Source organism: Arachis ipaensis, chromosome B02 (genome assembly GCF_000816755.2).
Source record: "Arachis ipaensis cultivar K30076 chromosome B02, Araip1.1, whole genome shotgun sequence".
In the NCBI taxonomy this organism is placed as follows: domain Eukaryota; kingdom Viridiplantae; phylum Streptophyta; class Magnoliopsida; order Fabales; family Fabaceae; genus Arachis; species Arachis ipaensis.
Window position 1 is genome coordinate 99194584 of NC_029786.2, and position 12861 is coordinate 99207444.

A 12861-nucleotide genomic window follows, 5' to 3' on the forward strand; every position below is an offset into this window, starting at 1 on the left:
TATGTCCAAAAATAATTTTTTATTTTTTATTAAGATACTTTTAGACAGACACAGCAGACATACTTGTTTGATGAGTGTTAATAAGTGTCATGTTTAAAATGTGTTCGATATACAAATACGACAACTCAATGAAGTGTCTATGCTTCATAGATGAAATTAAAAAGGAGGAGTTTCTTTTGAAAAAAAGGTACTAAGAGTCACAATTCATAAATAAATAAAATTTTAATTTTTTATTGTTTTGATATTTTTAAAAATATATATATATTTAAATTTTTTATTTTTTAAATATTAGGAAGACAATTATGAACAATTCTAACGTAATACTAAATAAATATCTACATTATTCACGTTTTACATTAAAAAAATTGTGAAAAAGAATATATTAAAAAAAATTTAATATACTGTCAGTATAAAATAATTTTACATACCAGTATAAATGAATTTATAATACAATGCAAGAATTTTTTTGTTGTTATAATTTCTCCAAATAACAATTCTAACGTACTGTGAGTATAAAATAATTTTACATGTGCATCCAATTATATAACACTATATTAATAAAAATAACTACCTTTTACATTGATTACATGCAGTGACGGACCCAGAAAATTTTAGGAGTGGGGGCAAAAATATATACGCTAAAATAAATTTTGTTGAACATTATTAATTATATAAAGATATAAAAATTAAAATCATTTGGCCTATTGATATATGAATAATTTATTTTTAAAAGAGGAATAATCAATTAAAATTTAAGATTTGTGTTGAGTCTATAGTGAAATTTTGACTTCTAATAGATATAAAATAATATGAAATTGAACACTACTCATAATAATGCATTCGTTATATATTTTGTAAAGAGAAAAAATAATATGAAAGATTTCTTCTAACTAACTCTATAAAATGATGTGAATAAGGATATAGTTATTATTATTGACTTCAATTACAATTCTAGAGACGTATATATAGTATCTCTATGCTATAACTTCAACGAATAAGAATAAATTTTTTCGACAAAAAACTCTTTACTAAACATTTTGAGTTCTCTCCTATTAAAACTAATTTATTTTACTTCCTAAAATTACTCTTATCCTTCCTTTATTCTCACAATTCTCCACCTCGGTCACAATTTAAAACCTACTCAAATTTTGGACGATCAAAGTATGGTTTTCGTATCCCCGTGCCTAACATGGAACAACATTGAGCAACTCCAAATAGTGTTGGAACTTGCTTTCTGACACTATTTTAGTCAGCATGTCTGTGGAATTTTTATCTGTGTGTACTTTTACAAGAAAAATGTTGCCTTTCTCTATAATATCATGCACGAAGTGATATCTTACATCAATATGCTTGGTACGAGCATGATGAACCTGATTTTTTAGCCAAATGAATTGCACTTTGACTATCATAACTCAGATTCACGCAATCTTGCTGAAACCCCAAATCATCTAGAAGTCCTCTTAACCACAATGCTTCTTTCACCCCTTCTGCTACTGCCATGTACTCAGCCTCTGTAATAGATAGTGCCATTGTAGCTTGTAACATCGATCGCCAATTAACTATAGCACCTTGTATTTTATATACATAACCGGTCGTAGAACGTCTTCTGTCTAGATCACCAGCATAATCAGAATCAACAAAGCCGCTGATTTGACATGATTTTCCACTAATGCATAAACCTATGTCAATGGTACCCTTTAAGTACTTTAATATCCACTTGACTACTTCCCAGTGTGCCTTACCCGGATTTGCCATGAACCTGCTAACAATACTGACTGCCTGTAAAATATCTGGGCGTGTACACACCATAGCATACATTAGGCTACTGACTGCACTAGTATAAGGTACATTTTTCATGTAAGCCTTATCTTCTGCTGTTGTGGGAGATTGTTTACCAAAGAGCTTGAAATTTGGAGCCACCGGTGTTACTACTAGTTTAGCATATTTCATTTTGAACTTTTCAATAACGCGCTCAATGTACCCTCTCTGGCTCAAGAACAATTTTTGGCTTGATCTCTCTCTTTTAATTTTCATGCCTAATATTTTTCGTGCAACACCCAAATCTTTTGTTTCAAATTCTTTACTAAGTTGAACCTTTAACCTATCTATCTCCACCTTGCTCTTAGAAGCACTAAGCATGTCATCCACATACAATAAAAGATAGATATAATCACTTCTAGAAAGCTTATGAATATATACACAACAATCATAATTACTTCTGGAAAATTCTTATTTTAACATAAAGGGGTCAAATCGCTTATACTACTGTCGAGGAGATTGTTTCAATCCATATAGCGATTTCTTTAAGCGACATACCTGATTTTCTTTACCCTCAATCTTGAAACCCTCAGGTTGATACATGTAAATTTCTTCCTCTAAGTCACCATGCAAGAAAACTGTCTTTACATCTAGCTGTTCCAACTCAAGATCACCCTGAGCAACAAAACTCAAAAGCACCCTTATGAAAGTGTGCTTCACCACAGGAGAAAATATCTCGTTGTAATCAACACCTTCTTTTTGTGCAAATCCCTTTGCTACTAACCTAGCTTTGAATCTTGTACTATCTGACTTAGTAGGATCTTCTTTTCTTTTATACACCCATTTACAACCAATTGCAGTCTTTTTCACGGGTAATGGGACCACCTCCCATGTCTTGTTCGTATGGAGAGATTGCATCTCTTCTTTCATGGCAACTAACCAACTTTTTCTATCTTTGTCTTTGATAGAAAGTTTGAAGGTGACCGGCTCATCATCCTCCACCGAGAGTGCATAATCTACCAAGTTTACCTGCCCATAATGTCTCAGAGGCTTGTCTGACCCGAACTTCTGAACGAATTTTAATTCCTCTTTGGCATAGTGGATGCCAAAGAATCATGCTACTGCTGTTGTAATGCATGTGCATTTTCTCGCTGAATATCCTCATGATCAAGTTCATCCTCTGCATCATCTTGAGTAGCATTAGGATGCTCCACTTGAACATTATTAGAATATATTTGTTGGTATTTAGACTCTATCTCCACCACTTAAGTATTCAAAATTTTTCCAACATCACTATCTTCTGGCATCGTATCTTTAGACAAAGCTACCATAGATGATAGATCGTGAGTATTTGAAGTTTTTCCAATATCATCATCATCTGGCATCGTATCTTTAGACAAAACTATCATAGATTGTTCATCAAAGGTAACATCCCTGCTAATTACAAACTTAGAATCATTTACGCTCCAAAAACGATACCCTTGAACCCCTCTTGGATACCCCAAAAAGATTACTTTTTTAGCTCTATCATCAAGTGTATTATCATTGACATGATAATAATCTGTGCATCCAAAAATTCTGAATTTCTCGTAATCTGCATGTTCCTCTTACCACACCTTATAAGGTGTATCTCCATCTAGAGAAGAATGTGGGGATCGGTTCACTATGTAGCAAGCTGTAGCAACCGACTCCACCCACCACTCTCTACCTAACCCAGAATTAGAGTGCATACACTGTGCCTTCTCAAGTAGTGTATGATTCAGTCGTTCAGCGACTCCATTCTATTGTGGTATTTCTCTAACTGTCCAGTGTCTCACAATGCCTTCTTGATCACAGAACTCCTTGAAATTCCCATCCGTGTACTCTGTGCCATTATCTGATCGTAGAGTTTTCAGCTTCCTACCTGTTCGGTTTTCAACCATTGCTCTCCATCGCTTAAAAATGTCGAATATCTCATTCTTATGCTTGAGGAAGTAAACCTAAACATACATGGAATAATCATCCACAAAAGTAACAAAATACCTGGAACCATCCTTGGAAGTAACTTTAGACGGGCCCCAAATATCAGTATGCACGTAGTCTAACAACTCTCTACTTTTATGCTTGCTTGTAGAAAACTTCACCCAGTGTGCCTTTCCATACATGCAATGCTCACAAAATTCTATTTGTGGTTTCTTCATATTCTTCAGCAAACCTTGTCTACAAAGCAGTGATAGACCTTTCTCTGACATATGTCCAAGTTGCATGTGCCATATTCTTGTGCAATTTGTTTGATATCTACTTCCACTGATTCCAACTGCTAACTCACCTATGACAGTTGTCCCCAAAAGAGAATAAAGATTACCGTGACAAACTCCCTTCATCACTACCAAAGAACCATGAACAACTGTTAGTACCCCATTTCTGCAACTATTTTGCAACCATTTTTTTCCAACAAACCTATGGAGATAAGATTTTTTCGCAAGTCTGGAATATGTCTCACATCCTTTAAAGTTCTTACTATTCCATCATGCATCTTGATTCTTATAGTACCCAACTCACAGTTTTACAAGCATGATCATTGCCCTTTAAAAATGTGCCACCATTTATGCTTTGATAGGTAGTAAACCACTTCCTATTTGGGCACATATGGTGAGATGCTCTTGAATCAGGAATCCACTTATCAAAGATTTCATAAGATTGTTCTGTCACAGAGTAACAGTCCTCCTCATCATTTGAGACGTAGCTTGCTTCTTGCTTTTCTTCTGTGTTGTCATTGTTTCTGTTTCTTGAAAGTTATCTTTTTATTTAGACAATTTACTTTGAAATGTCCGGACTCTCTACATTTAAAGCATGTTCTCTTCGCGTGAGGTCTAGATTTTGGCCTAGACTTTCCACGCTTATTACCTTTTCCTCTTTCATTAGTCCTTTCTCTACCCGCGAACAATCCTTATGCTTGATCATTGTACTCTCTTTCATTTGGAGATGACATTACACTTGTAGCAACCTTATGTAGATTATCCGCTAAAAGTAATGTTCTCGTCTCATCCATGGTCAGAGTGTGACCCACCAGTATCAATGTTTGCACCAAATTTTCATAGGACTTTGGTAATAAAAGTAACAATATGAGTGCCTGATCCTCATCATCAACCTTCACATCTATATCCTTTAAGTTTGATATAGTCCTATCAAACTTATTGATATATTCTCGGATTGAGGTACCTTCTTCTATCTTGCATGTATAAAATTTGGATTTTAAGTAGATCCTGTTAGTTAGACTCTTCGTCATGATGTTACTCTCTAACTTTTCCCAAACGCCTACTGCAGTTGCTTCTTCATTTACTCTCTCAAGGCATAAGATTATTGCAGCCCGCGCCTCAATATCTAATTCTTTCCAATCCTCATCTTTCATTTTCTCTGGCTTTTTCTCTTTTTCTTCCAATGCCTTGTGTAATTTTTGTGATATAAGCAGATTTTTCATCTGCATTCTCCAATAAGAAAAATCAATTTTCCTATTAAACTTCTTGATTGCATATTTGCCTACTTTGACATTACCACTAGTAGAAGCCATTATATTTAAAATTGAATTTTATCATGCAAATAATGAATAATATAACATTGACTCTTGATACCAATTGTTGAGTCTACAGCGGAATTTTTACTTCTAATAGATACAAAGTAATATGAAATTGAACACTACTCACAATAATGCACTTGCTATATATTTTGTAAAGAGGAAAAACAATATGAACGATTTCTTCTAACTAACTCTATAAGATGATGTGAATAAGGATATTGTTATTATTGTTATTGACTTCAATTATAATTCTAGAGACGTATATATAGTATCTCTATGCTATAACTTCAACGAATAAGAATAAAATTCTTCGACAAAAAACTCCTTACTAAACATTTTGAGTTCTCTCCTATTAAAACTCATTTATTTTACTTCCTAAAATTACTCTTATCCTATGAAGCACGGACACTTTGTTGAGTTGCCGTGTCTGCGTGTCGGACACATTTCGGATACGACACTCACCGACACTCGTCCGACACACGTGTCTGCTGTGTCCAAACCGTGTCTCAATAAAAAATAAAAAATTCTTCTCCGGACACACTTGGACACATCTAAATACCATCACGTGTCCGGTCTTATTCTTAATATATATTCTTAAAATAAATTTAGATATAGTATATATTATTATTTATTAAAACAAAAAATATTTTAAATACTTGATATAATTAAAATAAGACATTAAAAATAATTTAAAAAATTAATTTATATTTTAATATCAATAAAATATTAAAATATCATAAAAAGTATAAAGCAATTGAAAAATATTATTACGATTCAATCTCAAAAGCTCCAAAAAATTTTATAAATAATTAATTGAGTCTAATTTACTCTAAAAACTAGCTTAAACGAACAATGAAGATTATTTCACACTTATAAAAACTATTAAACTTTTAATATTAAAAAATGTGAAATTTAATAAACTTCATACAACTTTACACAAGGAATTACTTGTGTGTATACTCTAAGCAAAATCTATAACAAATAATGAAAACAATCACAATGAAATGAAAGTATTTCCTAATGTATTTGCTTGTACAACATTTAGAAATCAATGTGTATTAACCAAAAAAATAAAAAATAATAAAATAATGAAGAGATATATAAGAAAAAGCTAAGAAAAATATTTAAAGACCAGCTGTGAAAGGAATACGAGTGGAAGGTAGCCATGAGTTGCCAGCAATGAAATTTGCAACACTGAATTTTGAAGCTTCAGCAGCACTGGTAATAACATGATAACCTCCCCATTTAACTCTGTTTGCGGTTGAAGATCCAAGTCCTGTGTTCATGTACTCTCCATAATACAATGTGGTTAATGCAAAGTTACCATTCCATTCCAACCAACCTGCTGGATCAATCAAGCTATCAAGAGAACTCTTCATGAACACGGTTCTTGAATATTGTTGCCATGGCCTTCCAAGATAAGTTTTAACTGAGCTTTGCACTGCTTTCAAATCTGATGCAGCTGTAACCACACAATTGTGAATGGAAATTCCAGTGTTTTGGTTTGGATCGGTTCTTCCTTGTGCAGTGATGGTGTTAATTTTGTTAGGAGGGTTTCTTGCATATAGATTACAGTTTTGGAAGACAACAGCAGCATTACCAAAGATAAAGTCAACAGTGCCATAAATATCACATTCTTTGTAGAATTGTCTATCAGAATAAACATATAATGTGTCTTGATAACCTTCGAAACTGCATTGATAGAAAACTGATAAGTCTGATCCAGAACGCAATGCAACAGCTTGATGATTTGCTGCACCTGCTGTGTTCCTAAATGTGATTCCTTGACCAATAAATCCATCTCCAGTTACAGCTGTCAAAATTAAAACAAAAATAACTCACAAAGTTTAGTATTGTTCAAAGTAAAGGAAAGAAAAACAAAGATGATTGGAATGATTTTCTTCTACTTACCAACAGTGGCGGAACGGAAGGTTGTGGTGCCTCCTCCCACACTTTGGCTGCCGGTGATTATGGTTTTTCCAATGCCATCTCCCACCAACATTATATTATTTGCCTTTATCTCTACTTGCTCGTTGTAAATCCCGCCCTTCACATATATCACATACCTTCCACTGCTACTCTTTGGTGCTGCATTTATGGCTGCCATAACTGTTGTGTATTTTCCGGATCCGTCTTTGGCCACCACTACATTAGCTTGAGAAGCTGGAGAAGATGCTTGTAGCAATTTTCTATCACCAGGCTTGACCCATGTTGGGAATCCATTTTTGTAACTTGGCTCTTGATGAGGTTCACCATTGTTGTTAAGAGCCAAAGTGTTACTTAGCAACTCAGTAACATTGTTGGACATTAGAGGAAGGACATAGTCTTGAACACCAAGTTCATAGAAGCCAGCTCTGCATGTCTCAAGGTTTGTGAGAGCAGTGCTAAGCCATGTTTGAGCATCAACTTGGGAGCACTTGGTGTTAGGGTCTAGGGTTTTGTTGAGCTTTTGAATGGTTTGTTGATAGAGGTCAACACAATCATTCCATGCAACTCTTTCAAGTTGGTTGCGGCACTTTGAGCCAAGTGAAACAGTGTTTGCATGGCCTAAGAGTGCTCTCTCTTGAGCAAGTTGTAATGAAATCCTGAGAAAGTCACTTTTTTGGTTAATAGGTTTGGTTTGGTGATTAGGGTAGTTGCTCAAGAAATACTCACATGGTTGAGGGTTTGGGGTTTGGCTACACCAATGTTTAACATCATTTGAAGAATAGGCATAGACAAAAGTTGATAGAAAGAAGGGAACAATGAGAAAATTGAAGAGCAAACGCATTGCTGCCATTGAACTTTTATGGCCAATAATGTTTTGTAAGAAAAAGTAATGGTTAAAATCTAAGACGTATTTGATGAGGTTTAATGTATATGTTTAGAGGTTGATTTGAAAATGTTGTGTTTGATGTCCTAAACCAAGCTTCTTTATATAGAGCGAAGAAGGAGATATTGGTTGTTGGAACTTATAACTGTAAAGCATGCAGTTTACGTGTTGATATTTCAAAGTCACTATTTGTAATACTTTTCTAATTGGTTCACAAGTTAGAATCATATCATATAATAAAGTATTATTTTGTTGATTTGATGAGCTAAACCATGGAAATATGTGGGAGGTGTCGTTTGACTTTAATTTTTGGAGGCTGTCCCATAAGCAGCCAATTAGAACTTGTCAATATTGTGGAAATTGATTTGACGCTTCACCACGCACCTACAAGTGGCTAAGAATGCGTTATGTGTAGGGTATATTATTAGTGCTGATTTGGCTTTGTTATGCCCATGGAATATCAAATAATATAGAGAAATATATATTCTCATGCTTTATTTATTTCACCAATAAAACATATGTTTACCTGTTCTACTGATTGAATTAATTTAGTTTAGTCAAATAATCATCAGTTGATTCATTTGTTTAAATAAATATTTATAATTTATATTTTGTATTATATATATAATAATTTATTAATTAGTGACAAATTTTTAAATAAAACTTAAATCTACAATAAATTAATTTTTTGTTTGTTAAATTAGAAAATATCATAGATAACTAAAAATTTATTCTACGGTTATTCTGATATCGGTTCCGCTATGTTACCAACAGCATATCTGCCAACTTCTGTCAACTCTTATTTATAATTGTGTTTCATGGAAGTGTATTTGTGGATGTGTCTAATAAAAATGTCTTTTTTATAGCTTGTTTAATAGAAGTATCTTTATAGATATATTTTCTGAATGTGTCTCTTTATATATGTATTTAAAATATATTAATTATTAGACACATCCACGAACACACTCTCATGAAACACAATTAGCTATATAGGCACTTAATAATATGAAACTCAAAATATTTAATAAAATGCTTTGGATAATCCTTTTAGTTACTGATAAACTGTGTACAAACAAATATCAAACTTTACTTAATTAGTCATCAAACTTATGTCACATATTCCAAAAGTTGGACTCCATTGGTCATATATGATCAGTAACATAAAAAATGTAACTACCACTTTTGAAAATTTTGAAGGAAGAAAAAATCGAATGAAAACCTATCATAGAAAACTATCATGTATATTTTATATATAATTAATTTAAGGGAAAGTATGATAAAAATCATATATGAAACTTGAAATTGGGCTTATAACGACAAATAGAGAGACATGACCTCCATGCATGGATTAAGACCATCAATAGTTACGTTGATGCTTGACCACGTGCCAAATTAAAAGCTTTATTTTATACACTTATATTTATTTGTTCAATTTTAATTTCCCATTTGCATATAGTCAGAATTATAATGCACGCATGCATGGTTCGTTCTCTGAATTTTCTTCGTACCTTTCCACTTTCCAGTTGCAATTTGCATTGTATTCTTTCTATTATCTTCCGCCCCTGTAAAAATTAAATATTTTAATTTTTACTTATTCATATATAAATTAAGACAAAAATTTAAAATTCATAGATAAATTAAAATACAAATATAAAATTCATACAATGTCATTAGCTAAAATAACTTGAAATTAAAAAAAAATATTGTTAGATCACTACAAATTTAATACCATAATAAAGAAATTATAATATTAAATATAAAATGATCTTCAACCCTTATTCTTGATCACTTTCAACATCTTCATCATCATTAAAAGTTTACAAATCAAGATTTAAACCTGAAAATTAAAAGAAGTAAATTAGTGAAAAGGCAATCAAACAACTTCAAATCAGAATGCACAATTAAAGTAGTCGAGCCAAATGTATGCATTCACTTCCTTTAAAATCCTATAATATGTTGTAGAAAACTTATCAACATTACAAATTCTAAAATTTTAAGTTAGAGTATTTGCTCCTCTTCTAAATTAAAGTTCGTTATTTTACTAGTTTGTTGGATATTATTTCCATGAGAAAAACAAAAGCACTTTTCCTAGAAATTTAAAAAGAAAAAAAAAGAAGCAAATTAGTGAAAAGGAAATCAAACAACTTCAAATCAGAATGCACAATTACAAATCAGAATAAAATCAGAATTAAACATGCATAAAAATGATAATTCAAAGCATAAATGCACAAGAACACCATGAGCATATTTCCTTAATTAAAGAAGCCAAAACAACTTCAATTTTTTAAGCTTTATTCCAAGTAAGTTAGAGAAGGTAATACACCAAACTTTGGAAGCTATTCACAGACACATTCCTCCAAAGTAATTGAGCTAAGATTATTGAATGAAGGATCTGAAATCCATCATGGGAATGTGGAGTTAAGGTATCCATAAATCTCCAAAAGTTGCAAATTGTGATGAGGCTGAAGAACTCAATGACATCAAAGTTAACATCAACATCAAACTAAGTGCATATTTTGTTAACCAAGGATACAGAATAGTATGTAGTTTGTGATTCTCTCCACAATTACAACACCATGACAATTGAAAAATCAGAATACTTTCAAAATCCAGAATGCATAAGAATGATAAAGAAGCCAAAACAACTTCTGCCTATAACCAATCAACAAAGAAGCTAAAACAACTTTAAATTTTCAAGCTTTATTCCAACTAAGTGCATATTTTGTTAACAAAGAAAACAGAACAGTTTGTGATTCAACCCAAACAAGCTATTTCAACATATCAAATCATTCAAAAAGAAAAGAAAGGCTGAGAAACTCAGAAAACTCAGTTACAAACTTAGTTACAAACTCAGTTACCTATCCAAACAATCTGTTATCACCCAAAAACAAAAGAAATTCTTCTTTGTCTATTCGCATGATACATCCAAAATTAGCCAGAGATTAAACATATTAAATCATTCAAAAAGAAAAGAAAGGCTGGGATAGGGGCAAGAACTGTACCGATGTTATGCGGGGAGAATCTGGTGGAGGTGGCGCGTTTCGGGACCAGGAGAGGCGTGGACGACTGAACGAGGGTTGATTCCGATGCAGAGGAGGCACGGGGTGGCTCGTCTAGTGCGCGACTTGGAGACCGGAGGGAGCGCAGAGAATTTCGGACTGAGAGGCGGCACAGAGGAGGAGCGACCGGCACAGGCAGCTAGAAGGAGACGCGGAAGAGACGCGATGCGGAGAGTGACAATGAGACGAATCAGACGATTCGACGAGTTGTGAACTTGCGATGGCAGCGACGAGTTGCGCGGAGGAGGAGCGACAGGCACAGGCGGCTTGAAGGAGACGCGAAACTGGAGCAGATTCGACGGCAGGCACTGGGTTGAACTGAACCAAGGCGGCGAGGCTATGGTCTTGGAGAGGAGAAGAGCTGAGGAACAGAGGAAGTGAAAACTGAGAAAGGGGTTGCTAACCCTAATTGAGTGGTGACGGTGAGAACTGAGCCACTGAAGTTATGAGAACTAACCCTAATATATATATATATATATGCACTCCGGGGCGGGTAGGGGCGAATTTAGCCTGGACCCGACCCCGCCTTGCCCCGCTCATCAACATGCCACGATTCAGACCCTAACTATATATTACTTACAAGTTGGTTGTTTATAGTTGCTCTTATTATATATATATAAACACTAGCTATATATGCACTTAATAATATGAAACTCAAAATATTTAATAAAATGCTTTGGATAATCCTTTTAGTTACTGATAAATTGTGTACAAACAAATATCAAACTTTACTTAATTAGTCATCACACTTACGTCACATATTCCAAAAGTTGGACTCCATTGGTCATATATGATCAGTAACATAAAAAATGTAACTATATGAAAATTTTGAAGGAAGAAAAAATCGAATGAAAACCTATCATAGAAAACTATCATGTATATTTTATATATAATTAATTTAAGGGAAAGTATGATAAAAATCATATATGAAACTTGAAATTGGGCTTATAACGACAAATAGAGAGACATGACCTCCATGCATGGATTAAGACCATCAATAGTTACGTTGATGCTTGACCACGTGCCAAATTAAAAGCTTTATTTTATACACTTATATTTATTTGTTCAATTTTAATTTCCCATTTGCATATAGTCAGAATTATAATGCACGCATGCATGGTTCGTTCTCTGAATTTTCTTCGTACCTTTCCACTTTCCAGTTGCAATTTGCATTGTATTCTTTCTATTATCTTTCTTTGGCCTTGCATCTTAGAGAGAATATATGATATGTTCTTAGCTTCTTTGTTGTATGTTAGTTATTGGTCACTAGAAATGAAGGCCACTTGTTTATACCTCTAATATATATGCTTGTCAAATTTTCTAAGACACCGAATTTGATCGAAATATAACTCCTAAACCTCTTAATTTGCTACAAGAATAATTAACCGAAAAGAATCAATATTCCTTATTCTTATCTACTATTTTATTCTTGAACAACAAACATGTTTTAGATAACTACGTACTTTAATTTGATTTTATGAATTGCTACATATTTTCATTACCTTGTGTTGCAAGTAATTTAATCTCTACTTACTCATTTGTATCAAAATATAAGTTTGCATTCTTAATAATAAACTCCTAAAATTTGAACAAAAAAAGTCTAGGAAACTTAAAGCCGACTAATTTAAAAATCAGCCAACAATTAAAAAGAAAAAAACATAAAAAAAATCTGAAAC

At 33.2% G+C, this 12861-nt stretch overlaps 1 protein-coding gene across 1 annotated transcript; it reads right to left on the reverse strand.

The window, feature by feature from the left end:
• LOC107627796 (pectinesterase 2-like) lies at positions 6246-8220 on the reverse strand. The gene is made up of 2 exons (XM_016330620.2): positions 7226-8220; positions 6246-7127 (listed from the first exon to the last, which is right to left on the reverse strand). Exons 1-2 carry the CDS (start codon positions 8091-8093, stop codon positions 6439-6441), a joined length of 1557 nt encoding a protein of 518 aa, XP_016186106.1. The 5' UTR covers positions 8094-8220; the 3' UTR covers positions 6246-6438.

Bases quoted from the DNA above. Each gene is read 5' to 3' on its own strand.
- LOC107627796 (XM_016330620.2), bottom strand. From the start codon at position 8,093: ATGGCAGCAATGCGTTTGCTCTTCAATTTTCTCATTGTTCCCTTCTTT. The intron at 7,128-7,225 runs GTAAGTAGAAGA...TAATTTTGACAG, and splicing joins CTTCCGTTCCGCCACTGTTG to CTGTAACTGGAGATGGATTT.